We start from the raw sequence: 18,428 nt of genomic DNA on the forward strand, positions 1-18,428 counted from the left end.
GCACAAGGCATCCAGGTATGCCCTGCGTCCCCAAGAGGTTAAGGTTCTGTTAGTATGTACAGACTGACCTCATAATAAACACTGAGGGCAGTAGTCTCTCTCTCTCTCTATCTCTCTCTAAGGGTCTGTTAGTAAATTCATATATCAGTTTGGTATACAGAGAGCCCCCATAATAAAAGCTAAGGGCAGCACAGCAGTGTCCACCTATAAGGGTCGGCTATGATATACATTCAAACCCAATCATAAAAGCTGAGAGCAGCACAGCAGTGTCCCTTTTTAAGGGTCTGTTATAATATACAGACAGAATAAAGGCTAATAATAAAGGCTGAGGGCAGAAGTCTCCCTCTATAAGGGTCTGTTTGTATATACAGGTATTAATATGATTTACAAGAGACTCCATAATAAAAGCTAAGATAGCACAGCAGTGTCCCTCTGTAATGGTCTGTTATAATATACAGTACAGACAGACCCCATAATAAACGCTGAGGGCAGTGGTCTCCCTCTATAAGGGTCTTTTAGTGTATACATACATGTATTAGTATGGTTTACAGAGACCTCATAATAAACGCTGAGGGCAGTGTTCTCTCTCTATAAGAGTCTGTCAGTATATACATGTATTAGTATGGTTTACAGAGACCCCATAATAAACGCTGAGAGCATTGGTCTCCCTCTATAAGGGTCTGTCAGTATATACATGTAATAGTATGGTTTACAGAGACCCCATAATAAACGCTGAGAGCATTGGTCTCCCTCTATAATGGTCTGTTTGTAAACCATACTAATACCTGTATATACTAACAGACCCTTATAGAGAGAGACCACTGCCCTCAGCGTTTATTATGGGGTCTCTGTAAACCATACTAATACATGTATATACTGAAACCCCATAATAAACGCTGAGGGCAGTGGTCTCTATCTATAAGGGTCTGTTAGTATATAAAAAGGTATTAGTATGGTTTACAGAGACCCCATAATAAAAGCTGAGGGCAGTGGTCTCTCTTTATAAGGGTCTGTTCCTATATACATGTAATAGTATGGTTTACAGAGACCCCATAATAAACCCTGAGGGCAGTGGTCTCTCTCTATAAGGGTCTGTTCCTATATACATGTATTAGTATGGTTCACAGAGACCCCATAATAAACGCTGAGGGCAGTGGTCTCCCTCTATAAGGGTCTGTTCCTATATACATGTATAAGTATGGTTTACAGAGACCCCATAATAAACGCTGATGGCAGTGGTCTCTCTCTATAAGGGTCTGTTAGTATATACAAGTATTAGTATGGTACAGAGACCCCATAATAAACGCTGAGGGCAGTGGTCTCCCTCTATAAGGGTCTGTTCCTATATACATGTATTAGTATGGTACAGAGACCCCATAATAAACGCTGAGGGCAGTGGTCTCTCTCTATAAGGGTCTGTTAGTATATACATGTATTAGTATGGTACAGAGACCCCATAATAAACGCTGAGGGCAGTGGTCTCCCTCTATAAGGGTCTGTTCCTATATACATGTATTAGTATGGTACAGAGACCCCAAAATAAACGCTGAGGGCAGTGGTCTCTCTCTATAAGGGTCTGTTAGTATATACATGTATTAGTATGGTACAGAGACCCCATAATAAAGGCTGAGGACAGTGGTCTCCCTCTATAAGGGTCTGTTCCTATATACATGTATTAGTATGGTACAGAGACCCCATAATAAACGCTGAGGACAGTGGTCTCCCTCTATAAGGGTCTGTTCCTATATACAGGTATTAGTATGGTACAGAGACCCCATAATAAACGCTGAGGACAGTGGTCTCCCTCTATAAGGGTCTGTTCCTATATACATGTATTAGTATGGTACAGAGACCCCATAAACGCTGAGGGCAGTGGTCTCTCTTTATAAGGGTCTGTTCCTATATACATGTAATAGTATGGTTTACAGAGACCCCATAATAAACCCTGAGGGCAGTGGTCTCTCTCTATAAGGGTCTGTTCCTATATACATGTATTAGTATGGTTCACAGAGACCCCATAATAAACGCTGAGGGCAGTGGTCTCCCTCTATAAGGGTCTGTTCCTATATACATGTATAAGTATGGTTTACAGAGACCCCATAATAAACGCTGATGGCAGTGGTCTCTCTCTATAAGGGTCTGTTAGTATATACAAGTATTAGTATGGTACAGAGACCCCATAATAAACGCTGAGGGCAGTGGTCTCCCTCTATAAGGGTCTGTTCCTATATACATGTATTAGTATGGTACAGAGACCCCATAATAAACGCTGAGGGCAGTGGTCTCTCTCTATAAGGGTCTGTTAGTATATACATGTATTAGTATGGTACAGAGACCCCATAATAAAGGCTGAGGACAGTGGTCTCCCTCTATAAGGGTCTGTTCCTATATACATGTATTAGTATGGTACAGAGACCCCATAATAAACGCTGAGGACAGTGGTCTCCCTCTATAAGGGTCTGTTCCTATATACAGGTATTAGTATGGTACAGAGACCCCATAATAAACGCTGAGGACAGTGGTCTCCCTCTATAAGGGTCTGTTCCTATATACATGTATTAGTATGGTACAGAGACCCCATAAACGCTGAGGACAGTGGTCTCCCTCTATAAGGGTCTGTTCCTATATACACATTTATTAGTATGGTACAGAGACCCCATAATAAACGCTGAGGGCAGTGGTCTCCCTCTATAAGGGTCTGTTCCTATATACATGTATTAGTATGGTACAGAGACCTCATAATAAACGCTGAGGGCAGTGGTCTCCCTCTATAAGGGTCTGTTCCTATATACAAGTATTAGTATGGTACAGAGACCCCATAATAAATGCTGAGGGCAGTGGTCTCCCTCTATAAGGGTCTGTTCCTATATACAGGTATTAGTATGGTACAGAGACCTCATAATAAACGCTGAGGGCAGTGGTCTCTCTCTATAAGGGTCTGTTCCTATATACAGGTATTAGTATGGTACAGAGACCTCATAATAAACGCTGAGGGCAGTGGTCTCCCTCTATAAGGGTCTGTTCCTATATACAGGTATTAGTATGGTACAGAGACCCCATAATAAACGCTGAGGACAGTGGTCTCCCTCTATAAGGGTCTGTTCCTATATACATGTATTAGTATGGTACAGAGACCCCATAAACGCTGAGGGCAGTGGTCTCTCTTTATAAGGGTCTGTTCCTATATACATGTAATAGTATGGTTTACAGAGACCCCATAATAAACCCTGAGGGCAGTGGTCTCTCTCTATAAGGGTCTGTTCCTATATACATGTATTAGTATGGTTCACAGAGACCCCATAATAAACGCTGAGGGCAGTGGTCTCCCTCTATAAGGGTCTGTTCCTATATACATGTATAAGTATGGTTTACAGAGACCCCATAATAAACGCTGATGGCAGTGGTCTCTCTCTATAAGGGTCTGTTAGTATATACAAGTATTAGTATGGTACAGAGACCCCATAATAAACGCTGAGGGCAGTGGTCTCCCTCTATAAGGGTCTGTTCCTATATACATGTATTAGTATGGTACAGAGACCCCATAATAAACGCTGAGGGCAGTGGTCTCTCTCTATAAGGGTCTGTTAGTATATACATGTATTAGTATGGTACAGAGACCCCATAATAAAGGCTGAGGACAGTGGTCTCCCTCTATAAGGGTCTGTTCCTATATACATGTATTAGTATGGTACAGAGACCCCATAATAAACGCTGAGGACAGTGGTCTCCCTCTATAAGGGTCTGTTCCTATATACAGGTATTAGTATGGTACAGAGACCCCATAATAAACGCTGAGGACAGTGGTCTCCCTCTATAAGGGTCTGTTCCTATATACATGTATTAGTATGGTACAGAGACCCCATAAACGCTGAGGACAGTGGTCTCCCTCTATAAGGGTCTGTTCCTATATACACATTTATTAGTATGGTACAGAGACCCCATAATAAACGCTGAGGGCAGTGGTCTCCCTCTATAAGGGTCTGTTCCTATATACATGTATTAGTATGGTACAGAGACCTCATAATAAACGCTGAGGGCAGTGGTCTCCCTCTATAAGGGTCTGTTCCTATATACAAGTATTAGTATGGTACAGAGACCCCATAATAAATGCTGAGGGCAGTGGTCTCCCTCTATAAGGGTCTGTTCCTATATACAGGTATTAGTATGGTACAGAGACCTCATAATAAACGCTGAGGGCAGTGGTCTCTCTCTATAAGGGTCTGTTCCTATATACAGGTATTAGTATGGTACAGAGACCTCATAATAAACGCTGAGGGCAGTGGTCTCCCTCTATAAGGGTCTGTTCCTATATACAGGTATTAGTATGGTACAGAGACCCCATAATAAACGCTGAGGGCAGTGGTCTCCCTCTATAAGGGTCTGTTCCTATATACATTTATTAGTATGGTACAGAGACCTCATAATAAACGCTGAGGGCAGTGGTCTCCCTCTATAAGGGTCTGTTCCTATATACAGGTATTAGTATGGTACAGAGACCCCATAATAAACGCTGAGGACAGTGGTCTCCCTCTATAAGGGTCTGTTCCTATATACATGTATTAGTATGGTACAGAGACCCCATAAACGCTGAGGGCAGTGGTCTCTCTTTATAAGGGTCTGTTCCTATATACATGTAATAGTATGGTTTACAGAGACCCCATAATAAACCCTGAGGGCAGTGGTCTCTCTCTATAAGGGTCTGTTCCTATATACATGTATTAGTATGGTTCACAGAGACCCCATAATAAACGCTGAGGGCAGTGGTCTCCCTCTATAAGGGTCTGTTCCTATATACATGTATAAGTATGGTTTACAGAGACCCCATAATAAACGCTGATGGCAGTGGTCTCTCTCTATAAGGGTCTGTTAGTATATACAAGTATTAGTATGGTACAGAGACCCCATAATAAACGCTGAGGGCAGTGGTCTCCCTCTATAAGGGTCTGTTCCTATATACATGTATTAGTATGGTACAGAGACCCCATAATAAACGCTGAGGGCAGTGGTCTCTCTCTATAAGGGTCTGTTAGTATATACATGTATTAGTATGGTACAGAGACCCCATAATAAACGCTGAGGGCAGTGGTCTCCCTCTATAAGGGTCTGTTCCTATATACATGTATTAGTATGGTACAGAGACCCCAAAATAAACGCTGAGGGCAGTGGTCTCTCTCTATAAGGGTCTGTTAGTATATACATGTATTAGTATGGTACAGAGACCCCATAATAAAGGCTGAGGACAGTGGTCTCCCTCTATAAGGGTCTGTTCCTATATACATGTATTAGTATGGTACAGAGACCCCATAATAAACGCTGAGGACAGTGGTCTCCCTCTATAAGGGTCTGTTCCTATATACAGGTATTAGTATGGTACAGAGACCCCATAATAAACGCTGAGGACAGTGGTCTCCCTCTATAAGGGTCTGTTCCTATATACATGTATTAGTATGGTACAGAGACCCCATAAACGCTGAGGACAGTGGTCTCCCTCTATAAGGGTCTGTTCCTATATACACATTTATTAGTATGGTACAGAGACCCCATAATAAACGCTGAGGGCAGTGGTCTCCCTCTATAAGGGTCTGTTCCTATATACATGTATTAGTATGGTACAGAGACCTCATAATAAACGCTGAGGGCAGTGCTCTCTCTCTATAAGGGTCTGTTCCTATATACAGGTATTAGTATGGTACAGAGACCTCATAATAAACGCTGAGGGCAGTGGTCTCCCTCTATAAGGGTCTGCTCCTATATACAAGTATTAGTATGGTACAGAGACCCCATAATAAATGCTGAGGGCAGTGGTCTCTCTCTATAAGGGTCTGTTCCTATATACAGGTATTAGTATGGTACAGAGACCTCATAATAAACGCTGAGGGCAGTGGTCTCCCTCTATAAGGGTCTGTTCCTATATACAGGTATTAGTATGGTACAGAGACCTCATAATAAACGCTGAGGGCAGTGGTCTCCCTCTATAAGGGTCTGTTCCTATATACATGTATTAGTATGGTACAGAGACCTCATAATAAACGCTGAGGGCAGTGGTCTCCCTCTATAAGGGTCTGTTCCTATATACAGGTATTAGTATGGTACAGAGACCCCATAATAAACGCTGAGGGCAGTGGTCTCCCTCTATAAGGGTCTGTTCCTATATACATGTATTAGTATGGTACAGAGACCCCATAATAAACGCTGAGGGCAGTGGTCTCCCTCTATAAGGGTCTGTTCCTATATACAAGTATTAGTATGGTACAGAGACCCCATAATAAACGCTGAGGGCAGTGGTCTCCCTCTATAAGGGTCTGTTCCTATATACAGGTATTAGTATGGTACAGAGACCCCATAATAAACGCTGAGGGCAGTGGTCTCCCTCTATAAGGGTCTGTTCCTATATACATGTATTAGTATGGTACAGAGACCCCATAATAAACGCTGAGGGCAGTGGTCTCTCTCTATAAGGGTCTGTTAGTATATACAAGTATTAGTATGGTTCAGAGACCCCATAATAAACGCTGAGGGCAGTAGTCTCTCTCTATAAGGGTCTGTTCCTATATACATTTATTAGTATGGTACAGAGACCCCATAATAAACGCTGAGGACAGTGGTCTCCCTCTATAAGGGTCTGTTCCTATATACAGGTATTAGTATGGTACAGAGACCTCATAATAAACGCTGAGGGCAGTGGTCTCCCTCTATAAGGGTCTGTTCCTATATACACATTTATTAGTATGGTACAGAGACCCCATAATAAACGCTGAGGACAGTGGTCTCCCTCTATAAGGGTCTGTTCCTATATACAGGTATTAGTATGGTACAGAGACCCCATAATAAACGCTGAGGGCAGTGGTCTCCCTCTATAAGGGTCTGTTCCAATATACATGTATTAGTATGGTACAGAGACCCCATAATAAACGCTGAGGGCAGTGGTCTCCCTCTATAAGGGTCTGTTCCTATATACAGGTATTAGTATGGTACAGAGACCCCATAATAAACGCTGAGGGCAGTGGTCTCCCTCTATAAGGGTCTGTTAGTATATACAGGTATTAGTATGGTACAGAGACCCCATAATAAACGCTGAGGGCAGTGGTCTCCCTCTATAAGGGTCTGTTCCTATATACAGGTATTAGTATGGTACAGAGACCCCATAGTAAACGCTGAGGGCAGTGGTCTCCCTCTATAAGGGTCTGTTCCTATATACAGGTATTAGTATGGTACAGAGACCCCATAATAAACGCTGAGGGCAGTGGTCTCCCTCTATAAGGGTCTGTTCCTATATACAGGTATTAGTATGGTACAGAGACCCCATAATAAACGCTGAGGGCAGTGGTCTCCCTCTATAAGGGTCTGTTCCTATATACAGGTATTAGTATGGTACAGAGACCCCATAATAAACGCTGAGGGCAGTGGTCTCCCTCTATAAGGGTCTGTTCCTATAAACAGGTATTAGTATGGTACAGAGACCCCATAATAAACGCTGAGGGCAGTGGTCTCCCTCTATAAGGGTCTGTTAGTATATACAGGTATTAGTATGGTACAGAGACCCCATAGTAAACGCTGAGGGCAGTGGTCTCCCTCTATAAGGGTCTGTTCCTATATACAGGTATTAGTATGGTACAGAGACCCCATAGTAAACGCTGAGGGCAGTGGTCTCCCTCTATAAGGGTCTGTTCCTATATACATGTATTAGTATGGTACAGAGACCCCATAATAAACGCTGAGGGCAGTGGTCTCTCTCTATAAGGGTCTGTTAGTATATACAGGTATTAGTATGGTACAGAGACCCCATAATAAACGCTGAGGGCAGTGGTCTCCCTCTATAAGGGTCTGTTCCTATATACAGGTATTAGTATGGTACAGAGACCCCATAGTAAACGCTGAGGGAGTGTGTGAAGAGTGATCTACAGGGCTCTGGGAACCTAAGAAGTGGTGACCTTTCCTATTCTGCAGCGTTGCCCAAGAGGATATAAACAAACCCATGCCAGCTGCTGCCCGGACTCCCATGTGCCTGGTGAAGCAATTATGGAGCCTGCTGACAATGCAGCTCTGTCACCATCCCAAACAGCTGGCACCTTCTGGATGCCAATTGCTATTGGTGACTGTGAGCACTCGTGCCCCTAGGGGGTCCCCTGCCCTCCAGCACCCAGTACTCACTGCCATGCGAGATCTCCGCAGCCGCCAGCAGCAGCAGGATGAGGAGCAGCGCGGCTGTCAGGTTGGAAGCGCTGGGCATGGTGACGACACGACACCGGCCAGATAGAGGTGATGTCCCCGGTGTGGAGCTGGTGATCCGGAGCCAGGACTACTGTGTGTGAGAAAGCAGAGCACCATTCAGAGCCGGCGGCGGCAGGCACAACAGGCACAGCACAGCGGGCAGTCCGCGCCTCACCCCCTCCCAGGCATCTGATAAAAGTTTGCACACATCTCCAGACACACCTCTGTGTCCCTGACGTGATCCCGGCGGCCTCCTCACGGCTCCCGGGCGGGCACTCGGCTATATATATATATATATATAAATATATATACACCCTGCTATTAATGATACACTGCACCCAGAAAGTATGTGCCCCCTCTGCTCACCCCCTGGACACAGGCATCACCCACAGAATGAGCAAAGGAAATGGCTCCAAATAGTACGTACAATGAGGCAGAAGCTACATGAGCCTCAGGTCACCCGGCTGTGCTCTATTGTCACTATGAGGGGAACGGTGCCCGGGGCTGGGTGACATGACAGGGCCGCCTCCCCTGCGTGTGGCTCCGTGTGTTTACAACAGCACGCCATGCCTGATAATATGGCACCACCTGCTGACGGGCGCCACAATGCACTGACCTGGATTCACACACACAGTCCGGAGAACAATGGAGTGCACACACAGGCGGCCACAGCACTCTAGGGCACACTATGTATTGCTCCAATATAGACATAGAAATACTATCTCAGTGTTTCCCAACCAGGGTGCCTCCAGCTGTAGCGAAACTATAACTCCCAGCATACCTGGACAGCCGAAGGCTACTACCCAGCTCTCCTAGACTCCTGAATGACCTATCAGACTGGACTCTGATTTTGTAGTGCAGTGTTTCCCAACCAGGGTGTCTCCAGCTGTTGCAAAACTACAACTCCCAGCATGCCCGGACAGCCAAAGGCTGTCCGGGCATGCTGGGAGTTGTAGTTTTGCAACAGCTGGAGGATCCCTGGTTGGGAAACACTGATCTATCTAGTACAAATGCAAAGCAACTTAATAATTTAGCTTCATTTTTTTCTTTTTAGTTGTAAACCTGAGAGGGTGTCCATTGTAGAATGGAGCAGCAGTCGGACATACTGGAACCAGACAAGGTGACTAAAAATATGAGTCTTACTTTGGGAGTAACAAACCACTTCCAGTCATTTCTCAAGTTTCAATGGCCTCAGGTGTCTATATTTGAGGTATTTTTCATAGTTACTATACAGGTATCAGTATGAGAGTTGCATTTTCTAGTAGTGATAAATGATATATGGTTTAAAGGGGTTCTCCGGTGCTTAAACATCTTATCCCCTATCCAAAGGATAGGGGATAAGATGCCTGATCGCGGGAGTCCCGCCACTGGGGACCCCCAGGATCATGCACGCGGCACCCCGTTTGTAATCAGTCCCCGGAGCGGGTTCGCTCCGGGACTGATTACCGGCGACTACAGGGCGGGCGGCGTGTGACGTCACGCTCCGCCACTCAATGCAAGCCTACGGGAGGGGGTGTGATAGCTGTCACGCCCCCTCCCGTAGGCTTGCATTGCGGGGCGGAGCATGACGTCACACGCCGGCGCAGGCGTGACGTCACACGCCGCCCGCCCTGTAGTCGCCGGTAATCAGTCCCGGAGCGAACACGCTCCGGGGACTGATTACAAAAGGGGTGCCGCGGGCAGGATCCCGGGGGTCCCCAGCGGCGGGACTCCAGCGATCAGGCATCTTATCCCCTATCCTTTGGATAGGGGATAAGATGTTTAAGCACCGGAGAACCCCTTTAAAGCGTACCTGTCATAGTGCAAAAAAAAGAAAAAAAGTGATATATTACTCAGGACCCAATCCTGATCATGTGCATATATATTTATATGTGTCTCGGACCTATATATCCAGAGATATAAGCATTTATCTGCTGGTGAGTTACTTTTTCATTGTGCAGGCTGGAGGGGGCGTGTCAGTCTGTCTCCCTCACAGGAGCAAGCCTGTGCAGTCAGCCAATCAGTACTCTCTACTCTGTAACCCTTTCCTCTCTGGTTTTATGCTGTGTCATGTGTCAGAGGAAGATACTTGGAGCTTGCCGGAGTAATCAGAAGACATTATGGTGAATTCATAACAGGATAAAATGTATAAATATAAAAATAGATCTTTATAAAATGAGTGCAAGGATTTTTTTTAGATAAAAGTACAGCATTTTTATGAATACATGTTCTATCTGTTTTATCTTCTCCTAGTAAAGCTGGATGCTAATCAGCATAGCTGTCACCATGTGTGCCATTCATCTTTCACAGACTCCTGAATGTCTGATCAACTTCTTTGTCATTCAGGAGTCTGAGAAAGCTTTGACTATTTCAGCATGCTGGGAGTTGTAGTTTAGTAACAACTGAAGCTGCAATGTTTGTAAATAACTGTGTTAGAGCAGTGTTGCCTCCAGCTGTTTTAAAACTACAGCTCCCAGCATGTCCACACATCCTTTATCTGTAGTTTTGCATACACAATAGAAATCTCCTATACTGGATACCGGTATGCTTTACAGCCGGTATCCAGTATGCTGTAAAATCTAGACTAGTCTGTCTGGCTAAAAGACAGGCGATCCCTAGTAGTGGCTATTTTAAAGGGTACCTCTCATCAAATAAACTTTTGATATATTTTAGATTAATGAATGTTGAATAACTTTCCAATAGCATGTTAATGAAAAATATGCTTCTTTCTATTGTATTTTTCCCGATCAGTCCTGGCAGCAAGCATTTCTGACTCATTATGAGTCCTAAACACTCAGAGCTGCCAGCCTGCTTTGTTCACAGCCAAACAGGCTGTGAACAAAGCAGGCTGGCAGCTCTGAGTGTTCTCCTTTGTGAACAAAGCAGACTGGCAGCTCGTAGTGTTTAGGACTCCAGCATGAGTCTGAAATGCTTGCTGCCAGGACTGGTAGGGAGACCCCTAGTGGTCATTTCTTCAAAGAGGAAAATTAAATAGAAAGAAGCATATTTTTTTATAACATGCAATTGTAAAGTTATTCTGCATACATTAATCTATAATATATCAAAAGTTTTTTTGGTGAGAGGTACCCTTTAAGCTTGAATTTCAGGTGAAAATGTAAATTTTTTTTTAACAGTTGCATATTGTGAAATGTCATATTATAATGTGTCCTTCAATACATGAAAAGTTTTTAACAATGACAGTGCCTCTTTAAGTCATTTTCCCATAAGTCCAATGTATCCCCTTCCTCAGTATCACGGGGGAGTCTCCCCTGAGAACGGAACATCGGTCACATGTGAGCGCCGCCATTCCTTTCATTTTCTAAGGATAGCTGAGTACTCTATGGGTAGCATCCATAGAGTACTGCACAGCAAGGACCCACATCATGACCGCGGTGGTACAGGAGCAGGAAAGGAAAGTAAAGGGTTGTTTTTTCTTTCTATTTGGTCCTGTTCACACTGAGTAATTCAAGAGGAATTTACTCGAGTAATTCATCTTGAATTCTCCTCTCCAATTTATTGCACATCTCCTCTGCCCATTGACTTTAAAGTTATTTCTGCTGTCCTGTTCACACTGCGGAAATTCTGCTTGCAGAATTCCGACGCTGAATTCCTTTCTGCTTGAAGAAAGAGCATGTTCATTCAATCCAATAGAAGTCAATGGTAAAAAAAAATTCTGCCCGACATCGTTTTCAAGCAGAATTCAAGCAGAATTCAGAAAAGTAGATTAAATAGCCTCCTCCTTCAGTCCTCTTCATTTCCGCATGGAAATTCTGCTTGATGGAGAAGGCAACAATTTCCTGAATTATCGAACTCTTTAAAAAAAAAAAAAAAAAAATATTATTGAGAATACCTTTTTTAACAGGTGTAGAGCAATAATAATAATAAAAGCAAACGTGCTTTTTTGCTGCCTATTTGTGACAGATCTGCTTGAAAAAATGGTAACACTTGTTGAGTCACCCAATGGAGTGCATTCAGTCCAAGTGCCTAGGGCAGCACAAGCTGTAAATACAGACCTGATAAAGAACTTATACTTCTTCCTCCTGCTGGATCCACTTCTGTCTTTTGGCTCCAAAAAAAAATGTATTGGCAGTTTTCCAAAAAAACACCAGCCTTAGGCCAGGTACTTATCCACGTTGGAGCCCAATTCAGGGAGCTGCAGGGAACGTGTTTGCGATAGAAAAACTAATGCAGATGGTTAGTCTGAATTCCATCTAGTTCCAGATTGTTAGCAGGATTTGCCTATGTCCCGCTATTACTATGGATTCTGCGAATGGAGCTTCCTGAACAGAGCAGATGTAACCCTAGCCTTAGGGTGCATGCACACCAAGTTTTCCCTGTACAGGTGCCGGATCCGGCTGGGGCAGGGGAAAACTGTGCGTTCTCGTACCCCAGCCGGACCAGCGCTGAAATCCATTGACTTTAATGAGCCGACCAGAGTCACCGTTTTACTCTGGTCGGCTCATTTTTGACCCATGTCCGGTTTCCTGACCAGACCTCAAAACGTAGTAAACTACATTTTGAGGTCCGGTCAGAAAACCAGATACGGGTCAAGACTTAAAGGTTATGGTCACCTATCATCTCTATTATTGTAATGCATGTATACAAAGTGTATTTCACGCTGCAGGAAATCCCCCGGGCAGCTGGAAATACGCAGCATATTTTGCTATGAGCAGACATACAGGGCTTCCTCGCAGCAGCCTTGTGTGTGCAGGCCCAGCGCACCTGTGTTACTTTGATGTGCAGAAGCACCTGCAAACCTCACTGTGCACACAGGGCTGTGGCGGGGAAGCCCTGTGTGACCATACCCTTGATCAAAAATGTTAACAATTTTGCTTCTTTGGCTTCCATGCAATATAAAAATATAGCGAGCATACCGCTCACATTTTTGTAAATATTTTATGATATCTTTCCATGTGACAACACTGAAGAAATAGCACTTTGCTACAAGTAAAGTAATGAGTGCCCCCCTTAAAGGAGAACTCCAGAAAATAAAAATTGTCCTCCATACTGCCAGCAGTAAAAAAATAAAGATGTACATACCTTCGTCCGCTTCCCCGGGGCCTCCGGTAACCGGCTCCAGCCTCCGCCGTGAGTGGTCGGCGAGTCATACAACACTCAGCCAATCACCGGCCGCAGTGAAGTCCCGGCTCGGCCGGCGATAGGCTGAGCGGCAGTGTGACGTTTTCGGCCCTGGCAGCAGGTGCCGGTGTAGTGAAGAATTTTGTGTCCTGAAGCGTTCTCACACTGCCGCTCAGCCTATCGCCGGCTGAGTCAGGACGTCGCTGTGGCTGTTGATTGGCTGAGGATCGTGGCGGGGACTGGAGCCGGTTACCAGAGGCCCCGGGGGAGCGGAGGAAGGTATGTACATCTTAATTTTTTTACTCCCGGCAGTATGGGGGACAATTTTTATATTCTGGAGTTCTCCTTTAATGTCTAAACCTTGGCATCAAAAGTAAGTACACACCTAAGTGGAAATGGGCAAGACCATATAGAGGTTTCACAGATAAAAGTTACACAGGAGCAGATGAACTTGGTGAATAGCCACTGTCGCTAACCTTAAAGGGGTAGTCCGGTGGAAAACATTTTATTTTTATTTTTTATCAACTGTTGCCAGAAAGTTAAACAGATTTGTAAATGACTTCTATAAAAAAATCGTAATCCTTCCAGTACTTGCTACAGAGGAAATTATTTTTTTTATTTCTTTTTTGTCTTGTCCACAGTGCTCTCTGCTGACACCTGATGCCCGTATCAGGAACTGTCCAGAGCAGGAGAAAATCCTCATTAAAAACCTATGCTGCTCTGGACAGTTCCTGACACAGACAGAGTTGTCAGCAGAGAGCACTGTGGACAAGACAAAAAAGAAATTCAAAAAGAAAAGAATTTCCTCTGTAGCATACAGCTGCTAAAAAATACTGGAAAGGTAAAGATTTTTTAATAGAAGTCATTTACAAATCTGTTTAACTTTCTGGCACCAGTTCATTTAAAAAAAAAAAAACATTTCCACCGGAGTACCCCTGTAACCTCTTCCCGCATACGTCCTAGCGATCTCCTGCACTGCTGCGGGCAGCGCAGGAGATCGGCGGTGGGACCCGGTTGTCAATAACAGCCGGAGTCCCGCTGCAGCTGCCGGGGGCCGCGATTGCGCCAGTTCCAGCAGCATTAACCCCATAGAGGACATGATCAATCCTGATCACTGCATCTATGGTGTTGACAGGGGGGAACGCGCTCCCCCTGTTCACCAACGGCGGCGCCGCGATACGATCGCCGTTGGTTGCTATGGCAGCAGGAGGTCAGAACATGACCTCCTGTCTGCCTGCTACGGAAGCCTGTGAGATCCAGCCAGAGGCTGGATCGCACAGGCTGTACAGTGTGCAGCTGATCGGGTCATACTGTGCTGCAGTACAAATGTATTGCAGCATAGTATAACCTGTAAAAAATGAAATAAAAAGTTCTTCAATAAAAGTTTGAAGTGTAAAAAAAAATAAAAAAATTTCCCAATAATTATCCTGTACGGAGAACGGCGTAAAAAAAGTTTGCAAAAAAAACCTGCTAAATTCACCAATTTTGGTACAAATAGCGGAATAAAAAAGATCAAAAGGCAGCAGGTATCGCAACAATGATACCAATGAAAAGTACAGCTCATCCCGCAATAAATAAGCCCTCACTCAATGGCGTCAGACGAAAATTAAAAAAGTTACAGCTGTTGGAAAATGAATGGCAGAAAAAGAATTTTGCTCAGAAAAGGAAAAAGTACATAGAAACCTATATAAAATGGGTATCGCCATAATCGTACTGACCCACAGAATAAATATAACATCACTTTTACTGCACAGTGCACACCATAAAAAATAACTTTAAAAAAATGACAGAAATTTTACAGTTTTTCACAATATTTTGGAGTTTTTAACAAAAATTGCTGCATGTGTCAACAAAAATGCACCACTTATATATAGTACAATATGCCATGAAAAAAGGATATTAGAATCACTCCGCTCAGAAAAAGCGTTCTAAAGTTGTTACCATTAAAAGAGACACATGTCAAATAAAAAAAAAAAAGAGCCTGGTCATTAAGGTAAAAAAAAATGGGTCCTTAAGGCTGGAACTTCACTGAGGTTTTTTTAGCAAAAAAAGGCTGTAAAAAACGCCAATTTTCCCGCACGACGTTTTTTGACTGAAAATGATGTTGGCTGCAAGTCAATAGTAAACTGCAAAATGCCAGATTCACTTGGCGTTTTTCAGTTTGGTGTCTTTTTAATCCTTTTGGCGTTTTTCAGCAATTTCGGGCTCAGAGGCAGGATTTTCAAATCGCCCGACAAAACCTAGTTTGGCGTTTTTTGCCTTGAAATCGTGGCGTTTTCCTCCCATAGAAGTCTATGGGAGAGCAAAAACCCCAAGAAAAACGCCATGTTGGTTTTAAATTTTGCGTTTTTGCAGGCGGTTCTTATTCTTTTTTGAAAAGTTTGAAGTGTAGCGATCCAAAAAATGATGGAGATACCTTTTTTTTATAAAAAATTTCGTAGGGTACCCTATAAAAAATATATATTAAAGATACAGTAGTGAGGGAAAAATTGTATCTAACGAGATTTATCTTTTTTATTACGAAATGTTTATTAATTTTAAACAGGGATCAATTTATGTGGGCGGGTAAAGCACTAGAAATGTATCCGACAATAATAAAAATGTAGTGTGTGTGTTTTTCACTTTTGTTTTTACATTTTTTAGGTAGTACTACTACTCCCAGCATGGAACACACTGTTCCATGATGGGAGTAGTAGTACCTGTACTAATTGACAGATCGCCCGTTGCGATCCTTTTGTATAATGTATCGATGCGTCCGGCCGCTCTTCTATGGTCCCCTGCACTGACGTATATATACACATATTCATATTTCCCGCAGAGAGCTGTGATTGGCCAAAGTTCCAGCCATTCACAACTCTAGGATTATGTGTATATATACGGCAGTGCAGGGGACCATAGAAGAGCGGCCGCTGCATCCATACATTATACAGGAGGATCACAGCGGGTGTCAGTAGTGATACCCGCTGTGATCTTTCCTTAACTACAAGTACTACTACTCCCAACATGGAGTACACTCTGCTCCATGCTGGGAGCTGTAGTAGCTGCATTAATAGACAGATCGCAGCGAGTGTCAGAAATTACACTCGCTGCGATCTGTCTATTAATGCAGGTACTACAGCTCCCAGCATGGAGCAGAGTGTGCTCCATGTTGGGAGTAGTAGTACCTGCAGGTAAGAACAGATCACAGCGGGTATCACTACTGACACCTGCTGCGATCGTCCTATCTATAGAAGAGATGGAGCAGCTCCATACATCGCTCGCATTCCTGCTCTGTACTCCGGCCACTCACTCATTGATATTTTCCTCAGAGCTGTGATTTGCTGCAACCATCCGGCCAATCACAGCCCTGGGCGGAAAATATGAACGGCCAGTGATGTGAATAGCACATCACTCAGAGTACAGAGCAGAGGTGCGAGCGCTGTATAGAGCCGCATCTCTGCTATATTATGGACGATCACATTGGGTGTCAGACTGACACCCGGGGCGATATGTCTATAGTATAGGTACTACTACTCGCATCATGGAACAGTGTGTTCCATGCTGGAAGTAGTAGTACTACATAAAAAATGTGGGGGAAAAAGAGAAAAAAAAGTTAAACACACGTACACTTTATAAAAAAATTTATTAAAATTTTGTTATAAAAAATAAACATTTAGTTAAATACATCTTTACATCCCTACTGCATCCTTTATTTTTTTGTATTTTTTTTTTGGTACCCAACTATTTTGTAAAAAAAATGCCAAAGGGGCCAAAAAAGGCAAATTCCACATAAAGGTAAAAATGCAAGAAAAAGCGCCAAAACGCTGGAAAAAACTGTGGCAGTTTTTCTGACGTTTTTTCTGGCATTTTTATGCCTCAAAAATCTCAGTGGAGTCCTAGCCTATGGGGTTAAGGCAATTGTGGGGCTTGTAGTTAGAGATGAGCGAACTTAAAGTAAATTCGATTCGTCACGAACTTCTCGGCTTGGCGGTTGCTGACTTTTCCTGCATAAATTAGTTCAGCTTTCCGGTGCTCCGGTAGGCTGGAAAAGGTGGATACAGTCCTAGGAAAGAGTCTCCTAGGACTGTATCCACATTTTCCAGCCCACTGGAGCACCTGAAAGCTGAACTAATTTATGCAGGAAAAGGCATCAACTGCCGAGCCGAGAAGTTCGTGACGAATCGAATTTACTGTAAGTTCGCTCATCTCTACTTGTAGTACACTTGTTACTTTACTTTAGACTTGAGACTGACTTGGTTCCAGACTTGACTTGTCTGATGCTGAAGCTGACTGAAGACTTAGACTAGATTTTGACTTGACTGACTAATTAACGGTTACTGGGAACTTCAGACTCTAGAATTGGCTTTATCTGGCAGGGTTCCAATTTAAGTGTGCACCCCCTAAGATCCTCGTGGGGGCAGTCCTTGGCAGCAAGAAAAGTCCCTCACCTACGTTTTCTTGGCTAAAGTTGAGACACCATTGACTGTAAAGCATCCAACAAAGGGACCCCAGATGCTAGTCCATCACAGGGATAGGTACGGCCCAGAGGATAACCCGTACTTTCATTCAATAGCTATGGGGCCCGTCAGCAATGCTGTTTGTCCCTAAAAATGCTGCTTTAGTTGTGGTACTATCTGGGCAGCGAAATCTGACAAAGAGCACTTCAGCTTAGTCTGGATCAGCAATGGTGTTATTTGGGACCTATCCTCATTTAAGGTATGTGAACGGTGTAGAAATACAAATCCTCCAGTGGGGTAAGAGATGAGTGAGACAAGAGCTGTTACTTCTTTACTGGCAAAAATGGCTTCTCTGATTGGCTGCAGAGAACATGTGACTAATTGACAGAGTTTTATTCCCTGTTCCAGTGGGATAGGGTGACAAAAGGAGGACTTCCCTGATTGGCTGTAGGAGACATTTGGCTATTCACAAGCTGTTACAGTTGACAGTTAACCCTTGCCCAGCAGTTAAAGTGACAGTATGCTGATAACACCAAAAAACACAATAAAGTAAATTTTAATATCAGAACTACATTAGGACTCTATAATAGAGACCTATCATGGAGACAGGCACCTTGGGTATTCTAACCACCCGAAAAGAGTTCAAGTAGCGAAAAGTGTTACTGCTTTGGGACACAATGGGATATATATATATATATATATATATATATATATATATATATA

At 43.6% G+C, this 18,428-nt stretch overlaps 1 protein-coding gene across 4 annotated transcripts in view; it reads right to left on the reverse strand.

The window, feature by feature from the left end:
• GAS6 (growth arrest specific 6) overlaps nt 1–18,072 on the reverse strand; it is a 110,861-nt gene extending 92,789 nt beyond the window's left edge. The window contains exons 1-2 of one of the 4 annotated variants that reach the window (XM_056555981.1): nt 17,502–18,070; nt 8,152–8,302 (exon numbers count right to left, since the gene is read on the reverse strand). In XM_056555981.1, the coding sequence (XP_056411956.1) occupies nt 8,152–8,230 (79 nt within the window). In that variant the 5' untranslated portion in view covers nt 8,231–8,302; nt 17,502–18,070. Of the gene's footprint in view, nt 1–8,151; nt 8,303–8,577; nt 8,597–8,638; nt 8,786–17,501 lie in introns of those variants that run through there. The other 3 variants (XM_056555980.1, XM_056555982.1, XM_056555983.1) reach the window with 3 other exon arrangements.
• Nucleotides 18,073–18,428: the final 356 nt, after the last annotated feature.

The sequence above is a fragment of the Hyla sarda genome, chromosome 2 (genome assembly GCF_029499605.1).
Source record: "Hyla sarda isolate aHylSar1 chromosome 2, aHylSar1.hap1, whole genome shotgun sequence".
In the NCBI taxonomy this organism is placed as follows: domain Eukaryota; kingdom Metazoa; phylum Chordata; class Amphibia; order Anura; family Hylidae; genus Hyla; species Hyla sarda.